At 40.6% G+C, this 17,692-nt stretch overlaps 1 protein-coding gene across 1 annotated transcript in view; it reads left to right on the forward strand.

The window, feature by feature from the left end:
- LOC129731873 (uncharacterized) overlaps positions 1–17,383 on the forward strand; it is a 52,136-nt gene extending 34,753 nt beyond the window's left edge. The window contains exons 2-7 of the mRNA XM_055692233.1: positions 10,482–10,604; positions 12,032–12,253; positions 12,312–12,791; positions 12,858–15,497; positions 15,551–15,685; positions 15,748–17,383. Coding sequence (XP_055548208.1) covers positions 10,482–10,604; positions 12,032–12,253; positions 12,312–12,791; positions 12,858–15,497; positions 15,551–15,685; positions 15,748–16,793 — 4,646 coding nt within the window. The 3' untranslated portion in view covers positions 16,794–17,383. The remainder of the gene's footprint in view (positions 1–10,481; positions 10,605–12,031; positions 12,254–12,311; positions 12,792–12,857; positions 15,498–15,550; positions 15,686–15,747) is intronic.
- The last annotated feature ends 309 nt before the right edge of the window (positions 17,384–17,692 follow it).

Consider the following 17,692-nt stretch of genomic DNA (forward strand, 5'->3'; position numbering starts at 1 on the left):
AAAGTGCACCATAATGGCTAAAAGTAATAGCACGGGCGATCTTAACCCGCTGATGCGTTCTGTACGGTTGTCCCCTAACTAAATTTTGCAATATTTTTAGTAAAATGTGTAGATAGGCTTGCGAGTTGTAAGCAGTGCTTGAGAAGGGATCGAAATTTGATTGTGACTGCGATGATGGGATGAATGCACATGCTTTTTTCGTTTGAATTGAACGGCAGAAACGATCGGTTGAACGAAAAAAAGTTTTTCTCTTTCTCTCGTGTGACGATTTTTTTCCTAACGATAGCGACCGCAGTTTCGGAGAAGCCGATTTTAAAACTCTCTCGCTCGATCATTTACAATCTTTATTTTCGTTTCTCTCGTTCTTGACTGCTTCTTAACTGGCTGTCTGAACGGTCAAAAAACGGTCGATGAATGCTTTTTCGCTGTATCGGATGGGATTGGGGCACTGCTTACAGATGCACGTTATTTTTTGGTGGAGAAGTTTGTTGTTGTTGTTGATGTTTAGCGATTATTGCTTGAGGACAAATGAGGTGGAGATATAGTTTGAATATTTCTTCATGCGAAATGCTGAAGTCTGTCGTAGTTATACGTCGCAAAGCGCCGACAGGCACAAGTAGTGTTTTTACTTCTGCCAACGCGGCTAGCATTATACCATATGTTGCGTTGCGCGCGGCTGTAATTTAAATTTTTCCGAAGCTTATTCAGATTTTAGCTTCGCTTATACCTATCATTGGCCCAACAGATAGGCCGATATATACTCTATTCTTTTTATATCCATAGTTATCAGCAGGCTAATTTTCCAGTCAATATTTTTTCTGATTCGTTATGCATAAATAGTGGAAAATGTCAATCCTTATGCCCTGACAAACCACGTTCTACAATTGAGTTGATAGTTTTGTGATGTATTGGTTGATAACCGTCTTACAAACTGTGTTTTTTTAGATGCAAAAAATTAAATAAAGGTAGATTGCAAATCAGCAGAAACATTAGAGGCCACCTAAATTAAATTGTTGAAACTAGTTCAATTTTAGTTGTGAATTGTTAGTTGTTTCTGGTACCCAGGAGCGGATTAAGGCGAAGGCGAAGCAGGCGGACTTCAAAATTGATGTTTGATGCATGAAGAGGATCATCAACAATGTATGGAGAACACTATTAATGTATAACGAAAAAGAATTTCCCGCATACAAATTGACTTGAAAAATTTGCCTCCTGATAACTATCAAATTCAAAAGTATCTATTTGTTAGGCCGATGATGTAAAGGTTTGATTCGTTTATATAGAGACTCGGTTATATATCGACTCGATTTTATGTATATGATTCTATTATTGCTTATTGCTTTGACTACTGGATTTTCAGCTCACTTCTTCAAGCACAGTTGAATCCGTGCATTGTTGTTGCCAGAAAAGATTGAGTAACACAGCTGTCAAAAAGTATGGTGAGTGATGGTAAATTCGTTTTTGCGGTGTAGCTACACTCGTGTTACACTTTTTACCCTGTAACTCCGGGAACAGTGTAGACCTTCGCGAAAACGAATTCATAAGTGTCAATGAGCACTTTGATGCACACTTCTTTATTGTTGCACTTTCAAACTGTGCAGTCCATTTTTGTGGGAAGTGCGCAATATATATAATTTCAAACTCGATTATACTGCCGTTCCAAGCATAGTTGTCCCAGCGTGCATAAGAACGGCAGTATGTATAGTAGCAATTTTTTTTTTTTAATTTCAAATGTGATCTAGAGCGAACATTTCGTAAGAGAACATCCAGAAAATACGTTACGCTTGATAGAAAGGAAAAAAAATAAAAAATAATTAAAAACAATTAAAAATTTTGATTTTTTTAAGAATTTAAAAATTAAAAGAAATTGAAATACCTTAATAAAAATAATTTCAAAAATAAAAAAAAATATATTAAAAAAATTTAGAAACAAACGAATAATTTGAAAATTTTCAGAAATTTGAGAAATTAAAAACAAACGAGTTGACAAATCATTATATACTGATCTAACTTTTTCTTTCCATTTGACAGCAATTACACCAGGAATAACTACAAGATATATGTATAATTTTCATAAGAACTGTGTTTGCTGATTTTTAGGGGGATGAGTCAAAAATAAAATTCTTCCTATTTATTCGAAAATAATAAAACATTCATGTAAAATGAATAAAATACATTTTTTCTCTGATTCGATTATACATAAAATTCGATTATAAATACTGGAAAAAAATCGGAGACTATATATAATCGAGTCCGACCTGTACTTAGCGATGCGAAAATCTAAATTAGCTTCGGACAAAGTACACCACCGCACAGTGGGGAATCGCTGGCCATCGACTCAAAATTGAAAATGTGAATTTCATTTCAATTATATTTTTCCTATAGTTGTATACTATTGAAGTGACAGGATCCAAATTTTTAGAGCATTACGACAAAATTTGAATTTTCTATGATTTTTCAAAGAGTCAGCGTTTTTTAGCGGTTTTTTTGAAAAAAATGCAATGTTGCGAAATTTGCTGGAGCCCCAAGAGTAACTTGAATCTTGATGACGTCTAAGTAAAAGTTGTTTATAAAATAGTGGAGAACAAATCCTCATCATTGGATAATGTATAATCCTCATCATTGGATAATGTATATATGTATAAATTGACGGAATCAAAAAATTACGTATTTTTTGCATAAAACAGCGTTTAATGTTTAGACGGCAGGGTTTGACACTATTGGCACTAGTTTTAAAAGATAGCTTGAAAAAAAAATGCCTTAAAATGCATCTAGTCCGATCTCGCGCAGAGTTGCGCAGAGTACCTTTCTTTCGAAGAGAAACGAGTGTTCGGCACATGTCGGATTTCAAAAATGTAAATTTGAATCGCACACTGCAAACCTTCTACATAATAACAAATGGCTAATATTAGTCTGATAATAACAACGTTTTCAAACAAGTTTCAGTATAATTAATCACACTATTTGCATATTTACAAGTTTAACTGATCTATATTTCGATAATTAACGAAGTATCAAAAACTAGTCATTGTTTATGTTTTGGATCACCAGCACTGATTACCAAAATCATGTTTTAAGTTTATATCATACCAGTCACATGTAAAAACAATCGTGTAAACATAAACCATGACATAATACATCGCCTGCTAATTTCTACAGCAAATAGTGAATAATTATTTTGACGTTAGAAACTGCATTTAGAAAACCCTTCTTGAAGATATTAAAACTGTATTGAAAATGAACACAAAAATGAAGATGAAGGTGAAAGTGAATGGAAAAAAATGTAAATGGAAAAAAATGCGAATGCGATAAAAAGAATCAATAGTCACTTTGAAAAAAAAAAAACAAGTCATAAGTGATTTTCAACACGACGCATATTTTTCAATTTTTTTTCTTTTTCTTAATAACTGATTAATATTTTATGTTTTTTATGGCATATGAAAGTCTTTCAAGCATCATGCATTTTATTTTCCAAAAGATTGAAACCGACGTAAAATTTTCCTTATATAATACATATATAAAAAAAAAACATGAAATTTTCCCTGGCGTCAAAAATACGCATTTTCATGCAAAAATAATATCAAATTCGGACTCAGCGTCCCAAAATTATATAAAAACTAGTGATGGGAAACTTATCGATACTTATCGATAATATCGATAAATGCAGGTCATCGATATTATCGTTAATTTTTTGAGGTTAACGATAATTATCGATATTATAAGGGTGAGCACAAGTCAGTGCGGCTGGTTACTGGAGGAGACCCAAAAGAACCTACCCTACCCCAGAAGTTGCTTTTGCCGCTAGGTATTTGTTGGGTGCTGCTATTCGACAAGATTTAGCATTGTTGGGGGTGGTGTAAAGGTTCGCCCAGGGTGTCACTGAGTTTCTGAGAAATAATGGTGACTGAAAAGGTATTTATAGTTTTTAGTTTCCTAAGAACAGGTGAATTCGACAACTCAGCACTGGAGAACTTTAAAAAAAATATCCAAACTTTTTGCACCATCTCATCAAAAGCAATGATACGAAATTGTAATAAAATGCATTTTCTTTGGCTTGCCAACTCTTATAATATGATGGACATGCATAGCGGCAGTCTATTGGCAATTCTCTGGTAATTGTTTAGTTTAACTTGGAATTGTTTAAGTTTAAAGTATCCGTTACCCAACAAACAATGTTTAGTTCCACTAAAAATCCAAATCAACGAAATTGTTGCGCCAAAAAAGTATCTTGATTTATACATGGGATAGACAAAATAATTAGGATAAATAAAATTCTCTCTAAGTTTAAATGGCCAGAACTTTACGAAAAATGAATCAATTTTGATAACCGGTTTCATTTCACTGGAAAACAGTATTATATTAGTATTACTTGGGAACTTGGTGTGACCAACCTACACCGAAAGTGTTTCGGATTTCAAGAGTGTGTGTCAAAGTGTACATTTTTGCAACGCATAGAACGTTTTAGGCAACTAAATTGTCTATCTGAAATACTTCATTTAAAAAAAATCTGAGATCACCGATATTTTCTAAAATCATTTTTTGTTTTTAAAATAATATTTTTTTCAGAGTAGGATCTTTAACCCCTTTTTTATATTTTTGAAGGAAAGTTCAGATAATTTTTACAAAGATATATTGATTCATAAGAAAAAGGTTCAAATACAGTTAGGTTTTCTTACGCGGGGGTTACATGCCTCGTGAAAAAAAACATGTTATTCTTGATAAGCCGCTTTAATTCAAAAATTCGCGTAAAAAACCACGTTAATTTGAAAATTTGCATAAATAACCTTTCAGAGAAAATCCGCGTTAAAATAATCTGACCTTTTTAAATGTTAATCCAGATAAATTTTCAAACGCAAATTCGCAAAGTTGCTTGGTTTAATAAGACCTACACACCCACAATGTTCGATTGAATTCTGCTAGAGTGCTGCAAGCTCAAAGAAAACTAGTACCCAACAGAAAAAAACCGCCAAAATCAACACCCATACTTAATAAATTCATACCTCAATGATTCCTTGGCGAATTTTCAATCTTTGGCTACCAATGAACCCGAAACAAATTCTGATTTATTGACAACATATAAACCTAAGTGAAACGAAATGTCAGAAAAAGTTCTACGCGTTGCAAAAATGTACACTTTGGCACACACTCCGGAAATCCGAAAAATTTCCAGTGATCCTTGGTCACGTCCAGTTTTCTAGTAATACTGGGAAACTAGGGCAGTTTTCCAGTAAAATGAAACCTGTTTTGTCAGAATTGATTCATTTTTCGTGAAGTTTTGGACGTTTAAAAATTGACAGAATTTTGCCTGCTTCAATTATTTCCCTTATTATACAACCTTCAAAGTGAACTTCGGCTTGAAACTACTCCGTAGAAAGCACTCCCGGCGTAAAACCCGAAGACTTTCCAAAACAAACTGTTTAACTCGTCCGGTTGTTTGAATTTTCATTTGTAGTATCGTAAGATTTGTCATTCAAGGCCTTAACACAATGGATACGTTGCGGATGCGTTTGCGGCAATTTGACAGTTAGCTCATACATTCACTGTCACATTGACGTCAACGCAACGCAAACGTATCCATTCTGTTTGGGCCCTCACTGTTTCTGTTTTTAACAAATTTATATAGCAAAATTGCATTTGTCGAATAACGTTTGCGGTAAAAAAATAGGCAAAAATTGCCAATATTTCATGGGTTTACCTTTAATAGCACTGACGAAACTACTCATGCATCATCACTCATAGTAACCCATGAGTTAGCGAAAAAAATTTGACAGCTCTATCAGTCAAACTCTAACTGTGATGGCGAAAAAAGTGAAGCTACTCCGTTCAGAAGTGTGCGCGTTCATAGAATGGTACCCCGCCGCGTCAAAAACGGACATCGTGCGGCACTTTGTGGACGCCGGGTATGCCGGTTCTGGCATCTACAACATCTTGACACTATTGGACAACGATCAGAGCATCGAAAGAAAGCCCGGTTCCGGACGGCCAACGACCCTGAGCGACAAGAAGCTTCAAACGGTGCTGAAGAGGAAGACCGAGGGAAAAGTGGCTAAATCGCAGCGTGCACTTGGCCGAGAGGTTGGTGCATGCTCTAAAACAGTGAAAAAGCATCTGGAGACGTGGACATACATGCAGGAAGCGGCAGTCCCGTCCACTGGTCTCGGAGCTGCAGGCAATGACGCAGCGACAGCGGTTGGATAAGATGGTCAAGTCGATTTTCCCGGCGAATCGCGACGCGGCAGTGGTATTGGACGACTAGACCTATCTCACCCTGGATGGCAACGACTAGCAGGGCTCTTCGTATTTTACCTCCCCCACGAAGGAAGTGAGCACCGAGGTAAAGTTTTTTTTACAGACCAAGTTCCCCAAGAAGGTGCGGTTGTGGCTGACAATCAGCGAGAAAGGGATGTCAAAGTTGCTCTTCTTTCGCTCCGGGCTGGCCGTGAACGGGGAAATTTCTAGTACGAAGTGCCTGACAGAAGTTGCGTCGTTCATCAGGAAATACCATAAGCGCGAAGATACGGTGTCCTGGCAAGATTTGACGTCGATCAACTACTCGAAGCGATCGTTGGAGGATGTGGTACCGAAGTCGGCGAATCTGCCTATTGTCCCCCACCTGCTTCCCATCGAGAATTTCTGGGCAAACGCGAAGCGCAAGATCTATTCCAAAAATGTTGTCGCGAAAACGGAGGAGGAATTAATAAAAAAAAAAACGAAGAAAGAGCTTAAAAACATGGCTACACGCATGTTTTCGTCCGCCATGGCGAATGTTCCGGTTAACTGCCGGAAGACTGCACGCAAGGACGTAATATTTTTTTGTGAGGAAGCTAACATGGTAACCTTCCATGGGGAATTTATCCAACTCAACTATCTGTCATAGTTTTTTTTTCATCACCATCTGAAAACTTTTTTTTTACCGCAAACGTTAGCTGTCAAATTATCGATACTTATCGATAATATCGATATAAGCCCCGGAATTATCGATTGTTATCGATGTCCGTTTTGGGCGATATTTCCCATCACTAATAAAAACCATTATTTTCCATGATTTGAAGATATTTTTTCGCTTGGTCAGCATTTGTATGGAGCCGCCCCACTGTGCACCGCCGCGACGCGAGCTGCGCAACATAAAGTGCTAGCCGCGTTGGCAGATGTAACTACACTACTCATGTCCAAACGCGATGCTTTGATTTCCATGAATGCTTTGAGAGATGTATGAAGAATTAATCAAACAGCTTCAACACCTTACTTTTCCATAATCGCTAAACATTAACAACAACAACAACAAAAACAAGCGTCTCCAGCCACCAAAACGCTGTAACAGAATATACGCATCAGAAGCATACAGCGACTGCCGGTCAAATGAATTTTTTTCCGGTCGTTAATTGCCACTAAAAATCAATGGATATTGAACAAAAGGAAAATGCGAAAAAATCGTCATAAAGTAGTGCGAACAGGATTGCGAGGATTCTACACTAGAGAGGAAAAGAGATGATCGTAATGCCCGTTCGTTTTATTTTGCAATCGGAAAACGAAATTGAACGCGATAGCTCGGAGAGACGAACGGTGTACGAAGTCTCGCACAAAACCAGCGTTGCCAGGTCATTTTTTTTTAAATCTGGAAAAGGCAAAATAAAAATCTGGAAAAAATCTGGCAGTCATTTCGTGGGGTGAAAGGTTAATTTTTCGGATAAAAGTCTTGGGGTACGCAAAATTTGAGATGACAAAATTGCAAAATTTCGCGCCAAAATATAAGTGATGACCTTTTTGCGGAACAGAGAAAATAAAATCGGGATAAAATCTGGATCATCCATGAAAAATCTGGATAATTGGACATCAAAGCTGTTTACCTGGATACATGTTCAAAAATCTGGATAATCCAGCTAAATCTGGATACCTGGCAACGCTGCACAAAACGGATAAGATGAAATAGAATGACTGTTATTTTTGTGTTCGGTAGAAAAAAGGATTGATCAGAGCACTGATTGTAAGGGGCATACAATATACTGTCTTCATCATTAAGTTGGGTAACAGACTAAGCATACTTTGACTATTTGGCGACTAAAAATCATTTCTATTAAACTAATTTTACAAACCTTACAGACTTTTTGCATATAACTGAAACTGGGATTGTCAATAGTAGTACTGCTCACTCGCTTCTCGCTTGAAAATGCGCTTGGCACCAACTTTGAAGGCCCATATCTTTTGATCAAAAAATATCACCACCGCGAAATTTTCAGGGCAGTTTCGAAATTTCGTTAAAAATACTTGTGATTTTTTTCTGATTTTTCAGTGCCCCAGAACATAGATTTTCAACATATTGTTTTAAATAGTTACTATTGACAAAATATATTTTTTTCTCCAAAAAAATTATTTTCGTAAACTACAACTCAGGATGCATCTGCTGTGAAAATTTCATCAAATTCGATGCAATATTTTTAAAGCTATGTCTGTTTAAAAACAATTTTGACCTAAATTGCAAATGACAATAACAACTTGTAAACTTACTCAAATTCAATAAAAATTGGAGAATCAACTTCCCGAGTGAAACTCTTGAAGTTTTAAATACTTATTTGAAAAAATTAGACATCGCGATTTTTAGTGATCCGTTTCCGTTCCGTTCATTGATTCCATTTATCAGCTGCTTGGAACAATTACCATAATTTCTCGACTGCCAACGAACCCGCAAAACCGTGGGCTGTGTCCTCACAATGCCGTATTTTCACCCGGTCAATGAACCAACCTCGCATAATCCAAGCGAAAGTAAAATACCGAAACGTCGTTGGCCAGCAGGGGAACGCTAATGAACACAATTCGAGGTCAAGTGACGTCAACAGCTGCCCACTTGACGCGAACGCAATCCAACAATCAGGTAGAGAAGCGGGAGGGCAGAAAATTTGCATTCGGTCGCCTCACACACATGTCCTACTTTTATTTTCGGTTGGCTTCCACCAAATCGGCGAGACACTAGAGCGCTCTGAAGTACTAACTAGTTGAGCTCCGAGGGTCCCCTTCTCGTTTCGCGATCGTGGTTAGAATGGGAAAGGAAGCGAGAGTGGCCACCAGCAGCCACAAGATCGCACAGTTGCATGCACGCGACTTGAACCGTACTCTCGGCGGCTCGACATAAGCTTCTTGGAAAGGAAATTTTTTTTATGTACAACAACAGCCAACAGCTGTCCACTTCATTCACTTTCAGCAGCAACTCCAAGCGGTACTTAGACAGGAGGAATTCAGTCACAAGAGTCTGAAATTCGTTTGTTGTTTGTTTTCTTCCGCTCGTTCGATTCGCTGGTTCTTTTTTTGCGCGAGAATTTGTTTTGAATTAGCCTCGCGTTTCATCAATCAGTCGCAACGGGAGCCTTTTGTTGGTTTCTCCCAATTCAGCCGAAGAACGGAGTGTGGGTCTGGCTGGAGGCGTCCGTCGGCGGCTGACGCGCCCGGGGGAGGGAATGATCACCGTTTTGAAAGGCTAATGAAATAGAAGAGCCTTTTGTTGATGTGTTGATTGCTACGGCTGTCCGTCTGCTTCTGCCGGTACTTTAGCCGAACGCCGTACCATTGGACTGAGCGATCACTTCGGGGCAACCAGCAGCCAATTGACGTGCGAGAATAATGAGCGTTTGACGATCTATTAGCACGCTTTAATCGATTTACGCCCGCAGGTGCTTGACTGTCTTCGGAGACTGTTCTGTTCACTGTTTCAACTAATGTTGTGTGATTAAGAATGTAGTTTAAAAAAACATTGCGATCAGGTCAAACTTGGCATTCATTTCGCACAGGGAATGAAAGAAAATATATAAGAAATAATAATGAGCGATGATCTAGGATGATATTTCTACCCTACCAGGAAGGCACCCCAGGAGGGGAACACATTCTCGAGTTTCCTTTTCACGCTTATTTTCGAGTTCCCCAGCATGCGTGTAGCTCATATTACCACCGCAAGAGTAGTACTTATGGTGAGGTTGTTTATCATCATTTCCTTGGCTATTGTGGTGGCCCCTTGTGCCTGTGCGAAGATCACTTACCGGTCGCAATTTCGGCTTTGGGCTCGGTGCAGTGACCGTTCGGGCGGTAGGATGTGAACTCTGCGTTCCCCCTGGCTTAAACACTGAACTATGTTAGTGGGTCAAGAATGACAGCCAATATAATAGCGCTGAAATTTATGACGATCGATAGTCATCATCGTGAGCGCACCTCGTAAGATCGATCGATGTGCAGGTCTGTGTCGGCGTTCGTTTTTTTCGTGGTGGTTCCGCGTTCCGAGTGGCGTGTATGGCAACAAACGGTTTTTTTACTCTTCCGAACGCTAACCGTGACAAGCCGCGCGCACGGAACAGAGGAAACGTTCGATTCGTTGATTGACGAGCCAGGGAACATTTGCATTCCGATGCGACTGTCTGCGGCTCTTGCAAGTTTGTCACCCCAATCCATTCATGAATGTAGTAACATAGTTTCTTTCGTTTCTTTTTTTTTACTTTCAGAGTCTAGCTGTTATTATAATGGGACCCACTTTATGGAGGGCTCGATTGTGCCGACGATGGAACCCTGTCTGATGTGCAAGTGCCAGAGTAAAACGTTAATTTGTGCGCTGAAGGTTTGCCCGGGTGAGTCGAAAAGTGTACATATGTGTTTTGTTCGGTTGCCTACTGATAGGAGCATTGGTTTTAGAGCTCTTTCACTGTGAGTCGCGTTCGGCAGCATTGCTATAAACAGTGTTATGGTATAATAATCGCTGTAATTTTAGCCTCAACAGATGACGAATTTAGGAAAACATTGATAATCTACTAACTTGAGTAAATTTTGATTGGTTCAATGAACAAGCATAACTTAGCGTTTCGGGACCAAGCTTTGTATAACTGCTAGAGTAAACATATGCACACAACTATTGAATTAGTGAGTTTTCTGTGTTAGTCAACTTCGGCAGTTCTGGTTATTTTGAATAACTCTTGGCTAAGAGAGCAGTCAGTTAAAAAATTCAAACATTCTTATAAAAACAAACATCAAATTTTTGTCTTGAACATTAAAGAGTTTGGTAGAAATGTTAAGTTCTTAAACATTCTGTTATTTTTCTTTCAAGAAAAATTATATTCCAGTGATGTAATATGATTTTTGTGTAAATTTCATATCATAAAGCTCATGGTAATTAACTTTCTAGATGGGACCGTTTTCGAAATATCTAAACATATAAAAATGCAGCTCTGTCTGTCTGATCCATATAGGCTTGGAAACTACTGCACTGAAATGTGACTAAGATAGTTCGAGACACCTCCCTCTTCTGTAAGTGAGGAGTCCCATACAAATGAAACACAAATTTCGCAGAGCTCGAGAACCAATCAAGCAAATGCAACCCAACATGGCAGATGAATGCTTTTAGGGGTAACAAATATGTTCATAATAGTTTGACACCCTTCCTTCTTCTGGAAGAGAGGGATTTCCTACAAATGAAACACAAATTTTTGCACATTTCGAGAAATCATCAAGTAAATGGAACCAAATTTGATATGTTGAAGTTTTTGAGAGCAAGAAAAATTTTCATGGTGGTTCGACAACCCTCCCTCTTCTAGAAGAGAGGGTTCATACAAATGAAACTAAATTTTTTTCACAACTCGAGAACTAATCAAGTGAATGGAACCAACAAATTTCTATGGTGGTTTGATACTCCTCCGGAGTGGAAGAGAAGGAAGGTCTACCATACAAATTAGTTTATCGATGCTCAACTAAGTCGGTCACTGTGTTGAAATCCACCAGAATATTTGCAGTGAAGTGACGGTACCGAAAAACATCCGAATGTACTCGATCTGAAACAAAGTTCGAATGTGCCCGATCTAAACAAAGTCGGGAAAGTATCTAACACACAGAATTGAGAAACGTAATGGTTAAATAGTTTTATTTAGTAAATGATTGTTCGGAGTGCTGATGGTAAGAGAAAGTTGAAAAATTGATTATCAGAAAAGTTTGAGTTTCGAATTAAAATAGTCAGTAACTATCTTGTTAACTACATAACAAACAACTACTTCTCGTTTGCTTCCAGAACAACCGATTCCCCCACCAAGAGGATGCATACTGGTACACAAGAATGGTGCCTGCTGTCCGTACCTTCAGTGCTCGAAGCTTCATTTAGCCACCAAAAACAGCGGTGATCGAAAGAAGATCCATTTTCTGGACTACTATCAAAAGGCAGCCGAGGAACGGCTATCGAACCCTAACTCCTACCTAAGGAGATCCGATGACGATGATGTGGAGGAAATGGGAGGTTTGTTTACTCTTGAAGTCATGAAACTTAACATTTGACTCGAAAACTTTCATTTCAGCATGCATCGTTAACGGAACGGTGTATAAATCTGGGTCGGCCATGACTTCATCATCTCTGTGCTCGTATTGCTACTGCATCAATGGGCAGCAGAAGTGCGTCAAACCAAAGTGTGCCTTGCCGAATCCCCGATGTGCTCCGATTTTTATCGATTCGGCCTGCTGTCCTATCCGATATGATTGTACGGGAAAAACACCGATCAACGCAACGACCTCGACCGAGCAACCGAGTCCGGTTCGCAGAATCAACAATCGACACTATCTTAGAACCGTGGAACAGAAGACCAACAAGAACAGTGGTTGCGTCGTTAAGGGAAAGACCTATCCGGAAGGAGACCGTGTTAGTTCACCTGATCCTTGCGAGGTTTGCTACTGTATTCGGGGTTCGAAGAAATGCACCCCAAAGAAGTGCGCACCAGCTATCAAAGGTTGCACACCACGTGTCCCTAGAGGGGAGTGCTGTGCGGTGCGGTATGACTGTAGTAAGTAGACAAGCGTGAATTTCAAGGTTCGTGATTGTTGTACTAAAGTTTCGATTTTTATTTCAGAGCATGATGGTGATCAGAAAACTTTCGCTCGAAAAATAGAGGATGAACAGGAATCATTTGACTTTTTCTCAATTCTATTTGGTCCTGATCCCGATGAACCAAAGGTGGAAGGAAAGAATGTTACCGAGCCCCTGGTAACCGAACCACCACCGGTGGTTAGTAGCACTTCGGAGAAGAGTTTCTTCGACTTCTTGAAGGCTGGTTTGGAGTTAATCGATAGTAATTCGGATGATTTATTGACCGAAACAACGACAGTGGCTTCGGCACTGAATGCGACTACCACAACCACCACCGACGTTGCTCCGGCCACGGAGAAAACAACCGAGTTGCATACCGTCCGTGTTGAGATAATCCAAGAACCGCAAACTATCTACATTGAGAAGCCAGATTTTAATTTTCCTCCCAGAAGTACAATTCCACCCCCGTTGCTAAAATCGAATGGTATGAGAAACGTGACGGTGAGTACGATGGTGAAAAGTACTTCTACTCCGGCCCCGACGACCACGAGAGTCAAAACGACGACGTCAACATCAACTACGACAACAGCCAAAACGACAACAACGACACAAACCCCAACAACGACGACGACACAAGCGCCAACTACGACAACGACGACAAAAGCACCAACTACGACGAAGACAACAACACCAGCACCAACAACTTCGAAGAAAAGAGCACCAACTACGACGACGACAACAACACCAGCACCAACAACTTCGAAGAAAAGAGCGCCAACTACGACGACGACAACACCAGCACCAAAAACTTCGAAGACAAAAGCGCGAACTACGACAACGACGACACCAGCGCCAACTACGTCTGCTGCCACTCCAACGACAACGGTGACGGTTACCGAAAAAGCACCCGCGAGAGCACAAATTGTGGTTGATTCGACGAATGAAGAGCCGGAGTTCCATAAACTGGAATCTGATTCTTTACTGAAAGAAAATTTAACGGAAGTTTCGAATTCGTTGACAGACTTAGAACTGTCACAAGAGGTTTCGTCTACCACCGCCAATCAAAAACCGTCGCCAGTTATCACTACTCCGAAGACTACAGTCACCGCGTCACCTTCCACTAGCACAACGACCGAACGACCGCAAAAATCGGAACAGACGCCGCTGACGGAGAGGGCGTCAACTGAGAAACCGATTGAGGTACTCATCAAGGTGGATGATTTCGTCGACAAGTCGGCTGTGGAATCGATCCTACAGTCGCTGCATGCGAAGATAGAAAGCGTAGCCAATTCGGAGGTGATTCCTGCAGTTACCGCGGTTATCACGAAGCGACCCAACAACAAGTTTGTAGGCTATGAAATCGAGAAACTGCCAACGACAATAATCGACAGTACGGTGGTAACTTCGACTGCCCAAAGCACAACTGAAGAAGTGCTTACCGATCACACGGAAATAGGAACAACCGAAGAAGATGAAATAGAAACTACGACCATGGATGATGAGATAACTCATAGCTCGACAGAGGGTACTAGTGTAGATGACACCAGTACTACCGATCTTTCAGAGGAGTCAGTTTCAACTAGTAACACGGAGGAACAGTGGGAGACTTCTACTACAGAGGTATCCAGTGCTGTTTCTACGACAGCGGTGACAGATTTGGCTGCAGTTGAGTTTAAAACTGACAATGAAACCGAACTTTCCGTATCGGAGGATGTTACTCAGACTTCTACTGATCTGCCGATAACCACAACTCCGAAGCCTAAAACAGTTAGCCAGAAGAACACCACGAAGCCACTGATTACCAAAGAAAACAATCTGTTGTCCGTTCTGCTGACGGAGCTGTCGAACATCTTCGAGTCCACGAAGAACGATTCGGGCAAACAGAACGCAAAAAATCGAACCGAGTCCCGGCCGGTGACTCCGAAACCGATTCCAATCGGTGAATTCCACCGACCTAGCAGTATTCCCTCAATACTGGAGTCGGATATCAACTTGGACTATGGCGAGGCAACACTTCCGCCGAGTCTTCCGAACTTGAAAATCATACCTTTCCTGCCTGCCGATGCAGTAAAGAAAAATGATGCTGCAATTCCAATGGCCGCTCCGTACGATTTTTACAAACCAAACCCAACGAATTATCCTTTGATTGGTGAGAACTACGAACCCTACGGCATCCTTAGCGAACACGAACTGCACCCGGGAGTGCCATTCAAGCCGCCAAAATACGAGTACAGTTACGATCCATCTCTCAACTATCCTGCACTGACGGAGAACTACGGCATGGAGTCGAAGAGCAATCAGTATAATGCCAAGATTGGCATTCGGAACAAATACGACACGATCAACGATCCGGACTATGATTACTCGGACACGGATGCACTGGCAAAGTACGACATCCACTCGAAGCAGGAACTGTTTAAGAACGAATTGAAGAAGTTCATTCCGGCAAAATACGAGGCACCCCAAGAAGGAACGTACGTTCCTGTTTACGATAAGTACGGCGTCGGTTATCCGGAGAAGAATGTGTACTATGCGAACCATAAGGAAAAGTACGAACCGGTAGTGTACAACGCTGCTAAACCGGTGGAGATCAGCACCGAACACGCGCTGTTCCGAGTAGAGGAAAAACCCGTATCCCCGCTGGCCGCAGCAAGTGGATTCTCACCACCAACTAGAACGGAAGGTAAGGGTTTAATTTTGTTATTGTTTACTTTCACTTACCATTTATTTTTTTAGGGGGTTTCTTACCAAAGGATCACATCAAGGAGGACTTTTACTACGCGACAACCGTGTCACCAATTGAACACATCACCGACGACCATCCAGTGGTCGCCAAGTTACCGTTCAACACCACCACTTTCAAGTTTGGAGGTGAGTTCACGTTTGTCCTTTTCCATTTGTTGATTTTCGATTACAAATATTCACTTTCACAGTCACTCCAGCGAACCCCTTCATTGACGTTATCCGAACGGAGCCTCCACCACCGCTGATCAGTCTGATCGAGGACAAAGAAAAGCTCTTCTCCGTGTATCACTCGGTAGCGAAGAACAACTACTCCTCGCTGGATGATCTGCTGGACAATGACAACGTCGATAGTGCGGAGTATGACAAGCAGATCATCTCGATCACAACCGATGCCAACTATTTGTCAACGATTGACAGCTCAACACAGGACGAAAGCGATCCGGCAACCGGCCAAAGTACCGTAAATTTCTCGCTTCCACCAATGGCACCAGAGCCGATGGCAGAACACTTGCGGAACAACTCCGAGCCGGAGCCGAGCGGCATGTTCAGCTTGGAGAACGTTCTCAGCTATTTGTTCCGTGAGGACGAACTGACGCACGATAATGCGATCAAGAACTCCACGCTAAACAACTCGGAATATCCGGAAGGCGTACCGCCTTTCCGAACAACTCCATCTCGTATCAGTGGAGCTTACAATCCTTCAGCCAGTCTAGATTTGGGCGAAGTTAAACCACCATCCGAAGAAGAACAACATGATGGAACAGTTTTATTGAAGGTGGAAAGTGCGTCCAATGGACCGCAAGTCCTGTACCGACCGTCCTTGATGGATCTACCCTTCCTGACGCCCAACTTCCACGCAAGCAGCAACGCTGGTAGTGACGCAGAGTTCAAAAACGACATCGATCGGTTTGGCTACATGGATCCGGATGTCGAGCACTATCAGGTGATTTCAGATGGTCCGCCGAATACCATTCCCAACTCGGACACGACCTACGTGGTGAACCCGGTCGACATAAACAAACTGAAGCAGCACCACTCCGAGGGCACGGCGGAGATCACGATGAAATCGAAGGTTTACAGTCTGAAGGACACGGTCGGCATTCTGAAGCTGGCCGGCTGTAACATCTACGGCCGGATGTACAGGGTTGGTAGGATAATTTCCGAACTGTCCGGACCGTGTCTGGAGTGTAAATGTACCGAGGTGGGCGTGAACTGTACGCCTCTGAACTGCTGAAGAAAAGTTTGGCGTGGGTGAGTGAGTGCTGAGTGTGTAGTTTGTAGAATATATGTCCGAAGAAGATGTTTTATGTGTGTGAGACTGAGTAGCAGTGATTTTCGTGATATTAACTTATGAACTATAAGAAAATTGGTAGGTTTAATAGAATGTCGACCAGAAGTGCTTAGCTCGTACTTTAATCGTACCTAGCGTAAGTTCTATTTTATAAATTCGTATTCTACGCAAACAAAAGCGGTGAAACCATTTCGAAACGCTGTATTTGTAGGAAAACAATTTTAATGAAAGTTTTAGAAACCGCCATTTAATACTCACCAAGTCAATCGCAGGTTGATGGTTTCACAGTTTAACATCACAATCTATTTTTTGATTGCCCGTAATCTACCATTTTGCTTAGTAGAAGGTAATTAAGTGGGGCCTCGGATGCTAATTGGCCTCCATTCTCTATCCGGTGAAAGTCGGCTTGTAACTGCGACACGGACTTGATTAATCGGCATAAATTTTAGCAAACTAATTGCTTTTTCTAAGCTAAGTTGTATTTAAGAGTAGTTAAATTGTACGGGAATAAAATGACTAACGAAATAGAATAATTCTTTGTGTACTAAAAATTCTGCTAGTTTATATCACTGTTTCTATTTTTCTATTAGCTCTTACATTCATCTCATGGAACACTAACTGACATTTCAAACGAGATACACTTCATATTTTCTAAATAAATTGGGTTGTTTAGCTACTCACGGATTTCTGATTCTCATATATCAGGCAAAAGAGTGTAATTTTCTGAGTAAAACGTGATTTTTTAAAAATTTATATTATTGTCCTTCGATTTTTAAATGAAAAATAAAAATCGCTCCAAATCGCTACAATGACAGTTGGTATATGACAGTTGGCTTCGAGCA

The sequence above is a fragment of the Wyeomyia smithii genome, chromosome 3 (assembly GCF_029784165.1).
Source record: "Wyeomyia smithii strain HCP4-BCI-WySm-NY-G18 chromosome 3, ASM2978416v1, whole genome shotgun sequence".
Lineage (NCBI taxonomy): Eukaryota > Metazoa > Arthropoda > Insecta > Diptera > Culicidae > Wyeomyia > Wyeomyia smithii.